This window comes from Bos indicus x Bos taurus, chromosome 19, assembly GCF_003369695.1.
Source record: "Bos indicus x Bos taurus breed Angus x Brahman F1 hybrid chromosome 19, Bos_hybrid_MaternalHap_v2.0, whole genome shotgun sequence".
Classification (NCBI taxonomy): Eukaryota; Metazoa; Chordata; class Mammalia; order Artiodactyla; family Bovidae; genus Bos; species Bos indicus x Bos taurus.
In genome coordinates, this window is record NC_040094.1 from 38,801,986 (window position 1) to 38,821,150 (window position 19,165).

Genomic DNA, 19,165 nt, shown 5'->3' on the forward strand with positions numbered 1-19,165 from the left:
GTTGCATCTGACCCTGGGCTGGAGTCTTGCTCAGTCAGCTACAAGTCAGTCCTGCATTTGTGAATGTCAGTTGCATGCGGGATGTTTGGTGCAGTGCCTGAATAGTTAACAGACCTCCTCAAAGCACCCCGTCTACAACCATGGGGACCAACTCCCTCAGCTAGGGAGGCTCAGGGCTCAGTTCTGAGGCTGTCTCCAGACACTCAGTTTAATAAGACTGTTTACCTGGTGCCGGGCATAGCATCTCAGCTTGCTATGATGCTGAAAACCCCAGGAGGGAAAAAACCAAGGCCAGAGTTGGCTGAGTGAGTCCCCAAGGTCATAGTCATGGCAAAAGGTGGAATCAGCTCCTTGCTGGAGCTTGCACGAACCGTGGAGGTGAGGTAGCATTTCATGCACTGCAACCTGTTGTCTGGTTCTGAGTGCTGGCCCACCGCCCACATGAGCAAGGGAGGGGGTCCCCCTGCAGGTGGATCTGAGTAACTGCCATTCTGTTTGCCCTCTCTCCAGGGTAGAGGCGGGGGCAGTATTTCCCCCGAGCCTCCTCGCAGGCAGGGGAGATGCTCCAGTGCCTACCTTTGGAAGAAGAGGAAGGGACAGACTCAGAAGAGAAAGAGGATGGTTCTATAGAAGATTCTAAAGAAATCATCACCATGGCTTTTGTGAGAGAGAACATTGGGGCGCAAAGGGGGCTTCAGAGTGCCCATCAGCAAGGCAAGAAGAAGAGGAAGAAAAAGAGGTTAGGATTGCAAGATGGGGAATGGGGATCCATGTTGGGAAAAGCAGGAGGGACCTGGAGGGGAGGGGGCCTCAGCTGCGAAGGAGCAGGTAAAGGAGAAACTGTGGAGTAAGTCACACCATTTTTGGTTCATATAAAAAAGAACCTACTTTTGATTATCTGTTTTATAGAATCAAATAATGGTGTGTGTAATCTAAAACCACACCTGTCCTCATCTTTATTCTGTTGTTAGAATGCCTTTTGAAAAACTGTGTGGGGAGAGACGATTTCCTCATTTTAAGAGAGCACTTATTGTCTTGGGGATTCAGTATACTTTAAATGTAACAGAACCACATTGATTTCTTAGGATCTGACTGTGGCTTCTGTATTCCAGTTCTTATTTAATATTTTGCCATACCCTACTCCATTCTTGGTGAGGGGGGAATGAATCACTCCTCAGACTGATTGATATCTGACATCTTATCTGCTTTCTAACTCATAGCTTCCCTTAATCGGGGGCAATAGGAGGGAGACCATTAAATATTTTGGCCAAAAAGATGTTCGTTTCCTATTCCTGATGGGCCACTGGAATTAGAGGATTGAGGAGTGATGATGTTAATGTGAAGCTTCAAAATCAGCGATAATCACAATACAGAGTTTCTAGCTCATAGGCAGAGCAACAGTACTCTGCACCCATGTTTCCCGTCACTCTGCAGCTACAGGGGTGTGTGTCCCTGGTAACAGGGATGGTCAAAGCAGGCTCAGTGTGGCCACTGAGAGTTCACTCAGCTCCCATGGGGCTGGATGTTTTTGCATGCAGTCACTTGTTCTGGCAAGTGTGTCTGTCTCTGTCTTGGTGCTTTCCCCTTTCTCTTTTCCAGATGATTGGTGATCAATCTATCCAGCTGCCGATATGAGAGTGGTGAGCATCTGCCCTCAACGCATCCACCATGGGGACCCCACCAGATTCCCCCAAAGAGTTGGGAAGGGTCACTCACATATTCCTGAGGACAGGAAAGGGGTTCTAATTGTGTTCTTTGCATCTCCCAGTCCAATGAACTATTTGAGAAGGTTGGGTATCTCATTCCAAGAAAATACGAGTTTTGATCTCAGTGGTGTGTACTTCCACTATCTATAGTTCCTGTTGATGGTTATTGGGGGATCTGTTGAAGAGCTGGCAGCGATGGCTGCAATCAATGGCTCTTTTTTGGAGCACAAGTTACAAACTGGCAGTCCATGGGCGAAAGATGACCTGCAGACCTACTTTGACTGCAGAGCAGAGTGTCATTATTTTCACTTTGAATTTGGGTGCTTTAGGCTGGTCCTGACTCTTTGGGTCACTACAGGCACTTCTTCCTTTCCAGGTCCTTGAAGGTATTTGAATTTGTGTTGGAGTCAGCTCCCAGTTATTAATAGGGACCAGGAAAGAAGGATGTGTGTGGTTTTGAAATACACTGTGTAGTTTTCTTCTGTCAATTTACCTTACTAATTAAGCTTGGTTTTGGCTGATGTTAAGGATTAGTTTATATTCCCTGAATACTCAGTGCTAGTGTTTGGAGGAAAGCCAAGGCCTGCTTCCTGGCAAGGGTGGGTGAAACACTGACCTCAGAAAACCTTTTGTGGTGATCGCTGGGCACAGGCCATGCTCTCCAATAGCTTTTGACTCTCTGTGTTCCTTTCTCGGCAATGGCATGTCCAGATGGGGCAAGATGGCTTCCGGTCCCAAGGAGCCCACTAGTCTGGCTTCCGTGTATAGTCCGGGAGCACCTAGGAACGTAACCTCCCCCTCTCGTGCTTCTTCCCCACTTTCCCCCTTGGGTCTTTCTTCCTCTCCCTCCTGGCAGTGCGTAGGGCCGCCCAACAGTATGGCCTTCGAGAGGGAGGAGAAAATGACGACTGGACTCTCTACTGGACTGACTTCTCAGTGTCACTGGAACGGGTGATGGAAATGAAAAGTTACCAGGTATCTGGGTCAGAGCTGGTCCTCGGTGTAAGCGTGGCATCGACCCTGTGGGGCCCCACTCTTATGACTACCCCAAAGGGGAGCTCCTGGGTGCTCCTCTGGGCCCCATTGTTCACCACTTCGGCTTCCTTTGCAGAAAATCAATCACTTCCCAGGGATGAGTGAAATCTGCCGCAAGGACTTGCTGGCCAGGAATATGAGCCGCATGTTGAAGATGTTCCCGAAAGATTTCCACTTTTTCCCGAGGACCTGGTGTCTTCCTGCTGAGTGAGTGCCCCTTTCTCCACTCCCCACCCCCCAGTTTACATTTTCCTCTTGCCCCTAACCCTGGTTACTACTTTCCCTTCCCATGGGATCTTCCATTTCTCTCGCTTCAGGAAGAGAAGGGATAAAGGGTGTGTCAAAGGTTGAGAAAACACAAGGCTCTGCCCGTAAAATTAGATGACATTTAGGGGCTGGGTGCCTTGGAGCCTGTGCCCACAGTTGGGTTGAGAGTTTGTTCTCACCTTGAAAGCTGTTAATTTTGAACTTGTTCCAGTCCTTTCACTGTGCAGTTTCTGAATTTTTGAGGCCTTCGAGCACTTCTGGAGGGAGTGAGGTGATAGTTAGAGCCCTCTAACCATTAGGAGCAGGGAGGGATGCCTGACCTCTGACCCATGGCAGGACATGGCAGTCAGCCTTTTCCCATCTCTGTCTTACTATATCCATCTGGACATCCATTCCTGGTACATAAAGTACTCTGGACCACACCGCTGAGAAGCAGGAGAAATGTGAGGTGACATGAGCATGACCTGGGTACAGTCCGGTGTCTGGATGAGGTGGGGAGGTGGGGGTACAGAAGCATTGCCATCAGAATGATGTTCATAGGGCAGGGGCCCCACAGGAGTCCCACTGTCCCTGCTCCACTGAGTGCTTTCCCAAACCAAGAGCACCAGGGTGCCCAGCCTTTTCAGACTTGTCTAGAACAATTGGCAGAGCTTAGCTGCAACTTAGAAGGAAATGTGTTTGTCATCAGGTCAGCAGGCTCCTCCAGATTTCCTGGCCACTGAGAGACATTGTAGTTACATGACTTTTCCAGTGGCCACAAAGCTCCTTTGAGTTAAATGGAAAACAAGAAGTATTGCAAGGCTGAGATTTAGAATGCTTTAAGTTGGTTGCTTGCTTCTGAGTATACTTTCTTCAGAGTACATTCAAAGATAGCATTTGCCGGACTACCCCAGTGGTCCAGTGATTAAGACTCCACCTTCCAATGCAGGGGGTGCAGGTTCAATCCTGGTTGGGGAACTAAGATCCCAAATGCCATGGGGTGAGGCCAAAAATTAAAATAAAAAGATAGCACTTTCCCTGTCCCTCTAGCTAGAGTGGAGGTGTTACAGAGGAAAAGCTGAAGTCCAGAGCAGGGAAGGAGATCCAAAGTCACGTCATTTGTCAGGGCTTGAGTCAGATTCAGAACTCCACATCTCTTATCTGTAAACTCAAAGCCAAACTGCGTGGATCACAGTTACTTTTATGGGAAGTGAGGCATGTACCAACACCTTGCCTGCACTGTGTCATGTATGAGATAACTGCCATTGTCCACATTGTGTAGATGAGGGAACTGAGGTTTAGTGAGATCAAGTCCATGCAAAGGGCCACACTGCTGGTGAGTGATGTTGCCTGGGTTTAAATCCAGCTCTGATCTCCCTCCAGAGCCCATCCACTCTCCACTGTGTGTGCTCCACTATCTCTCCAGATCTCTGGGCATCTGTCTGTCAATTCCAGGGTTTTTGTAGCTTTTTTAAAAAAAATAAAGAGCTTTCATTTTCGCTGATCCCCAGCTAAAGGTGTCTCATTCCCTCCCTGCTCTGGTAGCTGGGGAGATTTGCAGAACTACAGCAGGTCAAGAAAAAATAAGACTTACATCTGTAAGCCGGATTCGGGCTGCCAAGGGAAAGGTATATTCATCACCCGAACAGTGAAAGAAATCAAACCAGGGGAGGATATGATCTGTCAGCTGTATATCTCAAAGGTACTTCCTCATCATAACTATTTATTTATCATCCATGCACCCTCAGGCTGTAGCTTCACTGTGAAACTAGGGAAGGGAGGGCGGGGAGGGAGTGATGCTGAATCCCATCTTCTGCCTTGTACTTGGTCAGACCAAGCCTTCTGACTGGAGAGGTGACATGTGCCTAGGCCAGCGTGCCCTTGCACCCTTGGAGGTTGGTCTGGCCCTGCCAGGCTGGCCCCTTGCCTCTAACAGCCACTGATCTCTGGAGATCCCACCTCCTCTGGGAGAGAGAAGTAGCTCTGGAGAGATCAGGGCAACCAGCTTTACTCCATGGCTGGAGATAAAGCCCAGTACAGAGAGGGAGCCTTCTAGAAGGTACATGGAAGGGAAGCCTGGCTGGCATTGCCATCAGCATTGCAACTGCATGAGAATTCTGGCAGAAGGGCAACAGTAGTATATGCAGTCCTGGAGGGTGACAACATGTCCTTCATCACAGGACTTCTTCATGTTATTTTGTTTCATTGCCAGGAGAGCTCTTCAAGGTAGTTACTTACTTGTGCCATTCGACAGATCAGGAAACAAAGGCCAGGTGTGGTTTAGTGACTTCCACAGGGTCACGTGATGGATCACAGGGCCCAGGCCCCACATCTCCCTCTCCAGTCCTGGCCCAGGCCACCCTTTTTAAACACAGGCAACATTGGAGCTGACACCAAACACAAGACAGGGCCCTAATGAGCTTCAGGTCTGGGTTTCTCCTCTGACGCTGTGTGGCTTCTGTTCTCTCCTCCCAGCCCTTTATCATTGACGGGTTCAAGTTCGATTTACGGATTTATGTGCTCATGACATCCTGTGACCCCCTCAGGATTTTTGTGTACAATGAAGGACTGGCACGCTTCGCCACCACCTCTTACTCCCATCCCTGCACAGACAACCTGGTGAGCTCGGGGCCACGCTCCCTCCACTTCCTCTTTAAGCTGGTAAAAAACCCCTAGTTACATCTGCATTCCCAAGGCGGGGTGAATGTGGCTGTCACTTGCTGGACTCTCATTTAGTGTGTAACAGGGTGTATCTGTTCTTGGATTTAGCCTTCCCAAGAGCCCTCAGAATAGGGATTATCATCTCCAATTTACAGATGAGGAAACTAAAATCCAGTTATAAGGACAGCAGAACTAGGAAAGTCCAGGACCTTGGGCCAAGGCCCAAGTTCACAGAACTAGGAAGAGGCGAGGATGGGACTCGTGGCCTGACTGCAAAACCACAGTTCCATGGTGCTCAAAAAAACGACATGGGCAAGCCCTTAGTCCTTCCCCCACATCCCTGGCCCCAAGGTTCCTCAGGTCTTCCTCAGCAGAGTGCCACTCAGCCTCCAGAGGAGTGGGAGTGTTATGCTCCAGCTATAGGGTACCCCTTCTTTCTTCCTCCTTTTTGCCAGTATATGTAAGCCCTAAGACATCTTCTTCCTTCTCTTTAAACCCCAGGGCCCATGGGAGGGTGCATTGAGGATGTGGGAGGCTGCGCTTCCTTCTGACCCCACAGACTTGTGTCTCTTTCCCCAGAACGATATCTGCATGCACCTGACTAATTATTCCATTAATAAGCACAGTGCCAATTTCCTTCAAGATGCTCACTCTGGCAGCAAGAGGTAAGGAAGCGGTTCCCCTTCTCTTTTCTTTCCCTGCTGGGCTCAGAGTGGCTCTCTGTGATTCTACTCAAACCCCGTCAGACCCCATCAGTGTTTCCATCTCAGATCATGTGGTCTCAAAAAATATTTCTTTTCCTCTAAACCCAGAACAGACGCCTTAGTCTCTGCCTTCTGGCTGTTAATCATTAAAAGAAGGTCACATCATAAACCCTAGGGGGTTGGGAGGAGGAGAGATAAACATGAACTGTTTCCCTAGCAGGATACACACACACACCAAAACATACTCATATTACAGTTGGCCCTTCTGACATTTTCAGACCAACAGCTATTTATCGATTGCTGGTCTGCCACTGGAGAAGGACCTTCCAGGCCTGGGGTTCCCTGGGGTGTTGCTCCGACAGAGATTCTCAAATGATGTGGCATGGTGTCCTGGTGTGACATGACCTGTGGCTAGCTGGCTAGAAGTTTCCCCAGAAGAATGGGGGGAAATGGGAGGAATGCATGAGTGGCTTTTACATTTTCCCCAGTGGCTTTTACATTTCTATTATCATCTAATCCTGTCTCACTGAGTTTTAAGATGACTAGGCTAAAGGGAGAAGGAAATGGCAACCCACTCCCGTGTTCTTGCCTGGAGAATCCCATGGACGGAGAAGCCTGGTAGGCTGCAGTCCATGGGGTCGCACAGAGTCAGACACGACTGAAGTGACTTGGCAGCAGCAGCGGGCTAAAGGGAGAGGGCAAGGAAGGCCTGTGTGTCAGGGCCCATGTTGGTGCTTTGTGTGCATGTTTTTTTCATTGAATTTTTGCAACACCATAGCAGAGGTGCCATCACCTCCCCTTTGTAGGTGGACAGCTATGAGTTAGGCACCACCTCCATTTTATAGATGAGGAGACTGGGCCTCTGAGAGGTTAAATAAGCTGCCGAAAATTACAGGCTATAAATGCTCGAGCTGGACACAAATGTCAGTCTGTCAGATTCCAAGGCGCATGATCTTTCTCTTGTATCAGGCTTAAAGGACTGATAAATAGAGTCTGTTTGGCTTCAGATAATCAGAGAAGCATAGGAAATTTCACAACTCCCTTGGTAGCAGAATTCCACAAAGCAAAAGGAAAATCAGTAGGTTAAGCCTCCTGGAAGGGGACGTGTCGGGTGGATAGAAGGCGATCTCCCCCTTGTCCGAGAGTGCCGACCACCCATCTTGCCCACAGCTCCCTGACCTCCTCTTTGCCCACCTGGTCCTTGGGGACCCACTGGCATTCTGCATTGTTCCATGTTGAACATCGGGGCTCGGTGAGGCCCAGCTTCTAGTCCCTGCTCTGACTCTTGCTGGCTGAGTCGTCTGGAGCAAGTCCCTTCACCTCTGTGAGCCTCTGTTTCTTGGTCTGTAGGATGAGAGCAGTGAGATGCCCTGCCCTGCCCACCTCGTAGGGTCACTCCAAGCCTCACGTGACCTGTGAGAGCGCCCAGACCACTAGCGCTCCTAGTTACTGTGATTTCTCCTTAGTCTAGAGGCGTGTAGTTAAAGGACCACCATCCCCCTCCTCTTATGAGAACAAACACCCCACTAATGGACTTTGGGCCCTCAGACTGTGATGGGCGGTGTGTGTGTGGTGCCAGGACCAAGGTGGGGGTGTAGAGTATTGTTCTGCTGCCTGTATTTTCCTTCCTTCCTTCCTCTTCTTTCTCGTCGCCTCTCTCACCCAGGCCTGGCCTCACTTCTCTGCTCTTGTCCATCCCCCTCCCTGCTGGAGCCCCCTCTCCTACCCGCCCCCTGCAGTCCACCATCCACCCTTTCTCTAGGCCCATCTCTCCTCAGCTGCACCTGGATGTCTGTGTTGCCTTCTGCTCAGCATTTCCCAATGTCTTGCATCCTCTCTCCTCATGTCCACCCCAGCAGTCCAAGCTTCCCCCTCTCTACCTTCTGATTCACAGGATTGGAGAGTTTGGTATCATCTCAGATGTTTCCTTTTTCAGCAAATCATTGAATTCTGAAGTTCCTTCCTTCAAATTTCCCCCAGTCCTTTCCTGTCCACCAGGTCTGACCTTGGTTCAGCCTCTTCCTTGACTATTGCATGACCTCATCACTCTTCTCCTTAGCTCCAGGCACCTCTGCTTAACCTTTCTGTACCTCCGATTTCTCATCTCTGAAATGATGAGATTGGGACATCCCTGGTGGTCCAGTGTCTAAAACTCCGCACTCCCATGCAGGGGGCCTGGGTTCAATCCCTGGTCAGGAACTAGATCCTAGATGCTTCAACTAAAAGATCTTGAATGCCACATCAAAAGCTCAGCATAGCCAAACGAATAAATAAAATGACATGATAGGGAATTCCCTGGTGGTCCCGTGGTTGGGATTCCGCATTTACACTGCAGGGGGCACATGGGTTTGATCCCTAATCAGTTCACTGATCAGATCCCACAAGCCGTGCAGTGCAGCCCACAAAATAAATACAAATAGATAAATAAAATGATGCAATAAAAACGAATCCTGGCCAGCCAGCCTCAAACAGATTTACCATAAGAACTTACTGAGATGATGTGTATGAATAGGCCTCAAAAACCATAACCCCCATGCAGGTGGCTCCTGTTATTATTATACACTCCATATACTCATTACTTCCACACTCAGGCAACCAGTATGATTCCCAGGTGCCTAGAGCACCAGTTCAAACTCCTCTAGTCGCTCTATGCTTTGACCAGACCCCATTTCCCACTATTATTATTACTACAATAATAGTTACCATTTTATTTGTTGGGCACTTGCTGTCTGCCAGACACTGCTCTGAGAAATGTACACACCTCAATACATTTAATCCTCACAATGACACTATTAAGTTGGCATGATTTCCCAAGTTTGCATATTAGGGAACAGGTATAATAATGTTAAGAAACTTGGCCAAGGTTACACAGCTAGAAAGTGGCAGAGCTGGAATTAACTCCTGAGTCTGGTCCTTGCCCTTAACTACTAGTAACACTGCCTGCACCATCCACTCTGTGGTGTTCTCCGAGGATGTTCTTTTGCTCGCTTTTTGATACACAAGCCTTGCTCATTCCCACTTCTCTGCCTTTGCTCAGCTCCACCTGGAAACATAGGGAAACATCCTTGAAGGCCCTTCTGTCTAACTAAGCTCAGTGTTGCCTTCTCTGACCTGGTCCTAGATGCTGGTCCAGCCACATAACCACTGCAGCGTGGGGGAAACCCATCTTCTCCGTGGGCCTCTGTTTCCTCACTTGTCAGATGGGAGAATTGTCTTCCATCTCTAAGGACAAGCCTGTGGAATCTGAGTCTAATCACCCCAGAAACCTCTCCATCTCTGGACTCCCACCATCCTCCTGGTCAGCATCAACTGTAGCCTGTAACTACTCTGCTTGGAGCACATGTTTGTCCTGTGTACCCAGTTGTACTTAAGTTCCTTGAGGGTTAGTATGGCGCCCTGGCTTTAGAATCTAGGTGTTTCCCATGTTTTAAGGCAGAGTGTTTTCCTTCTCTCCCTCCAATTTGCTTTCACCTCTCTTCATTCTCCTCTTCCTCACCTTTTGAAACCATCTGCTTCTCCTACTGACTGCCCCACCTGCCCTAAACTCCCCGCTTCCTAGCTTGACACCAACCATACCCGCAGTAAATCCCCACCAGACTGCAAACTCAGTAGGAGCAGTGAAGAAGAAAAACTGGAAACTTAGCAGGCCTCCAGGGCAGACACGGGGCCTTCTTCATCTTTCAGGGAGCCTGGCACATAGTTGGTGTGTTAAATTGAATGGACTAACCACTGGGCGTTATGAAATTATACAGTAATGTGGGTTCATTGTGATGTGCCTGAGTCATCAAGAAGAGGTTATGTTATGATTCATAATGTCTATTATAAGATGGTAGAGGAGTATCTAATCTATTTTGGGAATATTTATTTCCCAGTTAGGCAAATTAAACACTTTTTTTTTTTCACTTGAGAGGATTGGCTTCAAGTGATCTGGAAAATTCATTTACGAGCAGCACTTCATCCTGGACAGTGGCAGGTAGAAAGGCGTGCCTCTGTACTGAGTGTCTCTGTTTATCTGTCGTCCTATAAGTGCGTCTTTGGTTGTTTCATATGTGTGCTGGCTCCTCAAATGGTCCTTAGGCTTCCCACAGGAGAGGTGCTGCTTTCTCAGGATCCCCTCATCGCATGAATTTTGCACACACAGCAGTGTGTTTGTCGCTCAGTTGTGTCCAACCCTTGGTGACCCCACGGACTATAGCCCGCCAGGCTCCTCTGCCCATGGGATTCTCCAGGCAAGAATACTGGAGTGGGTTGCCATGCCCTCCTCCAGGGAATCTTCCCCACCCAGGGATCAAACCCATGTGTCTTATGTCTCCTGCAGTGGCAGGTGGGTTCTTTACCACTGGAGCCACCAGCAGGCCCTTAGTAAGTGTGCATTGGCTCCACCGACTGGGGTCCAGATCTATGGACTGCTGCTTGAGCTGTATTTCCTGTCTTCTCATTCTTCTCTTTGCTTTTCATTCTCCTGCATCACCCATATTTCCTCCTCCAATGTTTTCACTTCCTACTTCGGCTCTGTGCACACATGTGTGTATGTGAGGGGGCTGGTATCTGTCCCCACCATTGTCTTTTGGACCTGTCAGATTTGTCCTGTCTCTGTACTGCCCAGCTCAGAGCTGACTGGAGCATTTCTTCACAAATTCTCTGCAAGGGGCAGATATTCTCCGATATCTGTGACAGGGGGACCAGCCATCTTGGTTTGCCTGTGACTGAGGGGTTTCCTGGGATGTGGGACTTTAAGCTGTAAAGTCAAGACTATCTGGTTTGCCTGGGACAGTGGGTAACTCTATCTGTGGAAATGCCCTGGGGTTGCCTTTTCCCTCTGGGCTTCCCTTTAGGGGGTTAACATTGAATAAAATTAACAATATTTCTGTGTTTTTAGTGTCCCCAGAATCCCCTCAGATAGTGGAAGTGGAACCCAGATATCAGTGGTCTTAAAAGACTCCTTAAGTGCTTCTAATTAACACCAAAGGCTAAGAAACCATTGCTACCAAAGCAACATTGTGATGTGGGGTGTTGGTTTTTACAATTTTTAAAATTCATCCATTCAGCAGGATAGCCAATCCCTGCCCCAGCCCACAGATGTTTCCTCCTGCGGGTCCTCCTGAGCTGACACAGCTATTACCCTGGCTCCTGAGTGTCCCTCGCACTGGCTTTGGGACTTTATCCTCTCTAGAAGTTTCTAGTTTCCAGCATTCTGCGGCCTTAGATGACCAGAGGTGGGCCGCCCTGCCTCATGGCCCATGGTTCCCCTTCCAGGAAGCTCTCCACCTTCAACACGTACATGGAGAGCCATGGCTACAACGTGGCGCAGATCTGGAGAGACATTGAGGACGTTATTATCAAGACGATCATCTCGGCCTACCCCATCATCAAGCATAACTACCACACCTGCTTTCCCCACCACACACTCAACAGCGCCTGCTTTGAAATCCTGGGCTTTGACATTTTGTTAGATCACAAACTCAAGCCCTGGCTGCTGGAGGTAGGGAGGTTGGGGTGAGGGGTGAAGCTGGCACCTGTGACTGGGGTCAGTCCCATCCCTCCGCCCTCCTGGCTCAGCTAGCATGTTGTAATCCACTTGCCGAGCAACGGCCTCCCCAGTGCTCGCTGCCTGGGGCGTCTCCCTTTGCTGAAAAGCGGCCACCAGAGGGAGGTAGACGGCCGGGAATTAGAGAATTCCTTGTGCTTTCTTGAGGTCCACCCAGACTTAGAAGCTCTGATCTCAGGCACAGAGTGACTCTAAAGACAGCTCTACCTTTTCTAACAGAGTTGTCTCCGTCACAGAAAGGAGACTTTGATCTTCATCAAAGCTGGGTGGAGGATATTTGAGATCAGATGGAGCTACTGGGCCTGGCTATCTGGGGCCTAGATTCAGTACCAAGCACCAGCAGAGAACAACCTAGTGTCTGTGGGCACGGAAAAGGGTGGGGGCCACTCAGTGAGTTTCCTGTCTCCTCCAGACCCATGGGGTGGTGGGAAGAGGAGGAAGAGAAGCTTCTGGGTGTCTGAGTCTCTTCCTGATTGGACCTGTGTGAGCAGGCCTCTCCCACGGCCGTTCAGAGTACACACAGGAAGCAGGGGCGAGGGCAGGGTTGTGGTGCAAGTCAGAGGTGATGGTGACGGCTGCCAGTGATACAGAGGCAGCCCTCAGAGGGGAAGACCCAGAATTACATATCAAATTCCTGGGGTCTTGCCTTTCCTCCATTCCTAGCCCTTGTTCCCAAGTGCAGGTGGGAAGGAGAATATGGCCGTTCAGAGCTCTTACCAAAGAGCAGAATAAGCTACCAGGAGCAAGCCTTCAGAAACTGCTAGAAGTCTTCAAATGTCACATAGTGCCTCTGAACAATATGTACTCTTCTGTGAGCAGGAATGAGTCATCTCAGTCCTCCCACCATCCTGACCCTTAACCCCTGTCAGGATCCTGAATGCATCACTCCCTTCCCCTCCCCACCTCCCAGCCTGGCCCTCTGGACTGCCCTCTTCCAGCTGTTCCCTGGGGTGCACAGTACACGGGAGGGGCACATGCACCCCAGATGGAAGGGAAACCAAAGGCAGCCCCTTCACCCCCGCCCCTTGCCATGCTCCTCAGGAATTCAGGACTGAAATAAAGCTAGTTACACTGCAGGGGGTTCTGCTCCTTCCTTTTTTCACCGGGGCTCCAGTCCAGACCCTCTTTCCCTGTCTCTTCCACTCATTGTGGTAGCCAGGGCCCCTAGGTGGGCTCAGGTGGCTCTGTGGAGGGGGCACTTAGCTTTACCCCCTGCTTGCATGCTGCCCAGCCTCCCCAGCTGCCGTCTTGTCCTCACAGGTAAACCACTCTCCGAGCTTCTCCACTGACTCCTGGTTGGATAAAGAGGTAAAGGATAGTTTGCTGTATGACACTCTGGTCCTGATCAACCTGAGAAGCTGTGACAAAAAGAAGGTCTTGGAGGAGGAAAGACAGCGGGGACAGTTCCTACAGCAGTGTCGTTCTCGGGAGACCAGGTACAGTCATGGGTCAGTTCTAACAAATGATAATCCTGTTTGGAACATTAGTTTCCATTTGCAGGATGTGGCAGGTTAAACAGTTTTTCCTGTGGTTATTCCTTTGTTCCTAAAAATAGATTAATTTATAGACATAAGTACATGTGATGAATATAGTTTGTTAATATCATATGAAGAGATCCAGGGATTACCGATACAAAAAGTAAAACCATTTGTCGTTACAAAAAGGAACACTCGTCTGTTCTCCTCTTGTCACTGGGTTGTGGGGAACACCTCATTCCTGCTGCATAGCATTTGCCTTCGTTCTATAAAAGAGGCCTTCGTCCGCAGAGTGAAAAGGAAGTCTCAGAGCCTGTCAAGGACTTGGCTTTGCTGCTTTTCAGATCTCACAGTGGCCCCTGCCCTCCTCACAAGCCTGACCCTTCGGAACTGAACTTCTGGAACCAGGCCATGGCATCAGGCCATCTCTGTTTGGATGGCACTGTGTTTCTCAGAGCACGTTCATGTCCACTGTCTTCCCTGTAAGGAGGGGGCGGGTAGGTGGTAGCATGGGGGATTGTATGTCCTGCTTTTGGAGCTAAGAAGACCAAGACTCTGAAAGGGGAGCTGCCTGTATAGGTCACCTCGCTGGCAAGTGTCAGGTCTGGACACAGAGCCCGATAGGTGTGTGCTGCCTGGCATTCCAGGATGCCTTCCACTGAACTCTTGGAGAAGGAGGCAGCATCATCTAAGGAGCATCCCCTGAATCAGTCTCCTCGTCATGACTTGGCCCTGGATGGCTCAGGGGCTCCTGGTTTCCCTACTATCAAAAGGGCTTATTGATCCTCCGGCCTGACCTCCACCTCCTGGGGGGCTGTAAGGGGGAATGAGATCATCAGCTCTCATAAAATCTCATCAGGCTTATCCACGAAGCCCTCAAGTTTAGCCGGTTCTCCAGAGGAGAGTAGCGGGGACTGTGATTGGAAAGGTAACAGTCTACCTCCCGTCAGAAGCTAAGCCAAGAGGGAAATGGGCTTTACCTGTAATGGGAGAGAATTTGGTGAGCTGTCAGGAAGACTGTTCTAACCAGCTGTTAGTGCACTATGACACCAGCTGTCCCAGGAGGGCTAGAATCTCCTTTCAGGAAACGTTCATGTATTCATTTACTTAGGAAACGCTGGTTGAACGCTCTTGCGTGCAAAGCCTTGGTCTCACCCTAGATGACATCCATGTCCTTGGAAAGGCCATGTCCTTTCCAAGCTTGGTCCCAAGAAAACCTAACTGCAGCCTTGTGTTCTGCTTCCCAACAGGAAAGAGGAAGTCAAGGGCTTTCAGGCCGTGCGTGTAGAGAAAACTGAGAAGTATGAAAAGGAAAACTGTGGAGGGTTCCGCCTGATTTATCCCAGTGTGAATTCGGAGAAGTATGAGAAGTTTTTCCAGGACAACAACTCCCTCTTCCAGAATACAGTTACCTCCAGGGCTCGGGAGGTCTATGCCCGGTAGGAAGGCTCCTGGGGTGAGGGTGGCTGGGTGTTGGGGGAAGAGAAGATAGTGCTTGACCTGTGGTGTGACCTTGGGGCAGCCATGAAGTTGCTTTAGTCTCACAAGGACCAGGAATCATAAGGTTCCTTGGTGTGGGATGTTGGTAAGTGGATATGAAGCTGTTTCTACAAACTCACCCCTAAGACAGCCACCCCAACCCCACTCCCAGAAAGCCCAACCCCTCAGAACTACTTCCTAGATTCATTCAGGTATCAGATTTAAGGACCAGAAGGGACTCATCCCATCCAGTCCAATGCCTACCCACCATCCATTTCATGGAGTGGAAAAAGGATCATCCAGCAAATAATGACAGAAGCTCTAGAAGCCCTGTCCCCTGAGTCCTGTGACTGAGTTATTTCCATCACATCTTTGACCAGAGAGGCCCAGCATATGAAGGGGTTGGATGTGGGAGCCCCTGATTTTATCCTCCTACCCAGACCCTCTCCCTAGCACTTGTCGGTTGTGTGATCTGGCATACTGGGAAGGGAGGAGGGAGATGGGGTGGTACAGTAGGGTGCTGCCCCCACCACATCTCTCCCTGGGCTAATCCCAGACGGGAAGTGGTGTGGTTGGAGGAAGGACTATCTCCTCCGTCTCTTGCTTTGGAACTCTCAATCATTTGGACACACTGGGGCAGGGAAGATGGAGCACTGCCCCTCCTTGACCAGTCTTGTCTGCCCCTCAAGAAGTATGTCCATAATATTCATAGCCCATCCCTAACCTGCGTGATACTCACTGTTCCTCACTGGGCAGGCAGCTGATCCAGGAGCTGAGACTGAAACAAGAGAAAAAATCCTTCCAAATGAAACAGAAGAGGGTAGACATGCAGGGGGAATCGGCAGGCGAGCAAGCGAGAGGCAAGAGCTGGCAGAGCTTGCGACAGAAACGACAGCAGAAATGCAAGACTACCACCAGCCAGACCTCCAAACAAGTAAACGTGGATGGGAGGGGAACGCGCATGCCCAGCACACTTCCCCGGCTGGGGCCAGTTTTCCAGGGGGGGATGCTGAGAAGACCCCTACTGAGAGCTCAGAAACACTGAAGGAATGGGGGCTGCATGGAGGGCTGGGCCCCAGGAAGGGGGCCTGGAAGTCACAAGGAGCCCCGCGGCCTTCAGAGGATCCCTCCATCCAGGCAGAGAGGACTCGCGCTGTTCTGTACTTCTCCCTCCAGTAGGAGTAAAAGCAGCTGGGAGGCTGAGGACCAGCCCCATGTGGGAGTGGGCTCTAGGACTACCCTACTCATGATCCCCAACTCCAGTTTAGGTTGGAATGCCCCCTTCCTGCAGGCCAGGGGCACAACTGAGAGAGGAGGCTACAGGGAAGAACTTCTGGGGGCAGGGCCTCAGAACACTACATGGAGGGCAGAACACAGCTGGTCCTTCCAGCCTGCTCTCTGCTCCAAGTATGGACTGGCCTCCAGGCTGGAGCCAGCTGTCCAGTTGTCCCGTGATCTCAGTCTCTGGAACCCCCTTCTTGGCCTAGCTCTCTCTTCCTGCTCAGTGGAAAGATTCAGTTGACTTTTCAGTCTCTCTCCTCCTTCTTAAAGACTTACCTGAAGTGACAGGATTAGAGGGGTTTTTTTGGAATAATTTTTTTAGGGTCATAGACCCTCTGAGAATCTGATAAAAGCTATGGAATCTCTTGCCATAAGTAACTGCAGTTGTAAGTGGTTCAAAGGCCCCATGAAGCCATCCATGAGCCCTCTAGGGGTGTCCTTGAACCCTAGGTTAAGAGCCCTGGATTAGAGAGACTGATTCAGATTGCTTTCCTCTACTCCTGATCTCCTTTGCACCTACCGTTGGGTGCAGATGATCTGGAAGTGGACAGAGCTTGGTTCCCATGGGCTCTATGTTTGGTTTCCTTCTTCCCAGTATCTCCAGCCATTGCTATTGGTGTCCGGTACACCTGACTTGCTCTCGAGTGTCAGACACACAGAGAAAAATGAAGCAGATAGCAGCCTTGACCAGGAGGCCCCCAAAGAGGAGGCTGATCCAGCACTCTGTAAGCCTTCATCTTCAAGGCCTTACAGCTCTGTACCTGACCTGAGGAATTCAAGCCTTCTCAGCTACTCCAGGCCAGAGCTCAGTAAACCCATCTCCAAAATGAAGGAAGCCAAGTCTACCTCTGCAGTGAACACGATCACCAGCACTGTGGTAAGTAGAGCAGTCTGCCTCCCCTGAGGACTGAGCTGGGGTGGGGTGGGGTAGTGGTGGGAGTCTTGCCTTCTGGTCCATTCTCCGCCCCTGACTTACTATGGCCCTTTGAGTAAGCTGCCTTCCCTTCTCAGGCCTCGATTTCCCCACTTGTGAAGTCCAAGTTGTGGAACGACACTCCTGCTAGGAGTCTAGACCTATGGTATAGGGCTTTTAGAAAGGATGCATGCCCTCTTTGGGGCAGGTTACCATCTGTTGTATTAGTTTCTGTAGGGCTGCTGTAACAAATTACCGTAAACTTAGTGGCTTGAAACACAAATCTCTTCTCACAAATCTATTCTTCAGATCAGAAGCTAAAGATCTGAAAACAAGGTGTTGACAGGGTCATGCTCCCCTCTCTAGGGAGGATCCTTGCTTGCTTCTTGCTAGATTCTGGTGGTTGCTGTCCAATCTCTGCCTCTGTCATCACATGGACTTCTTCCTTGTGCTTCTCCTCTGTGTTGACTGGTATAAGGATACCAGTCATTGGATTTAGGGCTTACTGTTATCCACAATGAGCTTATTTTTAACTTGAGATCTGCAAAGATCCTATTTCCGAGTAAGGTCACATTCTGAGGTTGTGGGTGTACATAAATTTTAGGGAGCTGTTGAACCCAGTATACCACCTCAACAACATTTCCATTTGAAACAATGGAGTTTCAAACTCCATTGATGTATGGACACCTTTTGATGGAAAGAAACCTCTTTCAGATTCCAACTGTAAACAAATTATTTTTTTAATATATACAAGCATAAGATCAGATAGAAAGCCTTTATACCTATAACTCTTGAAGTGAAGTGAAAGTTGCTCAGTCATGTCCTACTCTTTGCCACCCCATGGACTATTCAGTCCATGGAATTCTCTAGGCCAGAATACTGGAGTGGGCAGCCATTTCCTTCTTCAGGGGATCTTCCCAACCCAGGGATCGAACCCACATCTCTCGAATTGCAGGTGGATTCTTTATCATCTGAGCCATCAGAGAAGCCCACCTATAGCTCTTGCTCCATGCTAAGTTGTTGCAGTCGTTTCCAAATCTTTGCGACCCCATGGATTGTAGCCCACCAGGCTCCTCTATCCATGGGATTTCCCAGGCAAGAGTACTGGAGTGGGTTGCCATTTCCTCCTCCAGGGGATCTTCCTGACCTAGGGAAGACCCAGTGTCTCCTGTGTCTCCTGCATTGGCAGGCAGGTTCTTTACCACTGAGCCACCAGGGAAACTTATAACTCTTACACAGCTACAAAACAAAATAAAGCACTTCCTGGTGGTCCAGTGGTTGAGGATCTGCCTGCCAAAGCAGGGGACATGGGTTCAATCCCTGCTGCCAAAGCAGGGGACATGGGTTCAATCCCTGCTCCAAGAAGATCCCACAGGCTTCAGGGCAGCTAAGCCCGTGCAGCACAGCTGTTGAGCTCATGCTCTAGAGCCTGTGAGCTGTAACTGCTGAAGCCCGCGCACTCTAGGACCCATGCTTTGCAGCAAGAGAAGCCTACACACCACAAAGAAGAGAAGCACCCGTTCCCTGGAACTAGAGAAAGCTTGTGCTCAGCACCAAAGACCCAGTCTGGCCAAAAACTAATTAATTAAAAAACAAAGCAAACAGCACCAATAAAATGGGCACAAAATATTAACTTCACATGACAGTTGATGTTCTATTTTTTGTAGAAACCAAGTTGCCACATAAATGTGGTACTGAGAGTCCTAACACAGGTTCTTTTAGGCCAACCACGAGCTATGTGGTGACTCTACTGGAAAATCTTCAGCACTGTTGGCCCTTCACTTGGTCCAAGTGCAGTATAAAGCAGTGCAGTGTTTTTCAAATTTCTAACCAGAGCCCATAATAGAAATTCATTTTATTTCATAGTCCATCAAATATATATACCTACAACTGGAGAAGAGTTTAAAACAGTGCTTAGCCATGCTGCATATAGTGAGTGACTCAGTCTTTTCTTTTAAAAATACCACTTACAACTCCCTAAATTAATTTCATGACCTAGTGGTAGGCTTGCAACCCATAGTTTGATAAACATCTTAAAGAGAGTTTGCTTCAAAGCTTTATCCCCTTGGATTTCACAATGATTTCTTGGATATGACACCAAAAGTACAAGCAGCAAA

General features: G+C 49.3%; 1 protein-coding gene across 1 annotated transcript in view; it reads left to right on the forward strand.

The window, feature by feature from the left end:
* The first annotated feature begins 327 nt into the window (after nucleotides 1-327).
* TTLL6 (tubulin tyrosine ligase like 6) overlaps nucleotides 328-19,165 on the forward strand; it is a 38,353-nt gene continuing 19,515 nt past the window's right edge. The window contains 13 exon segments of the mRNA XM_027519339.1: nucleotides 328-378; nucleotides 516-739; nucleotides 1,600-1,640; nucleotides 2,563-2,681; nucleotides 2,818-2,948; nucleotides 4,533-4,689; nucleotides 5,463-5,606; nucleotides 6,228-6,313; nucleotides 11,609-11,834; nucleotides 13,161-13,336; nucleotides 14,626-14,814; nucleotides 15,611-15,788; nucleotides 16,731-17,012. Of these exon segments, the coding sequence (XP_027375140.1) occupies nucleotides 328-378; nucleotides 516-739; nucleotides 1,600-1,640; nucleotides 2,563-2,681; nucleotides 2,818-2,948; nucleotides 4,533-4,689; nucleotides 5,463-5,606; nucleotides 6,228-6,313; nucleotides 11,609-11,834; nucleotides 13,161-13,336; nucleotides 14,626-14,814; nucleotides 15,611-15,788; nucleotides 16,731-17,012 (2,004 nt within the window).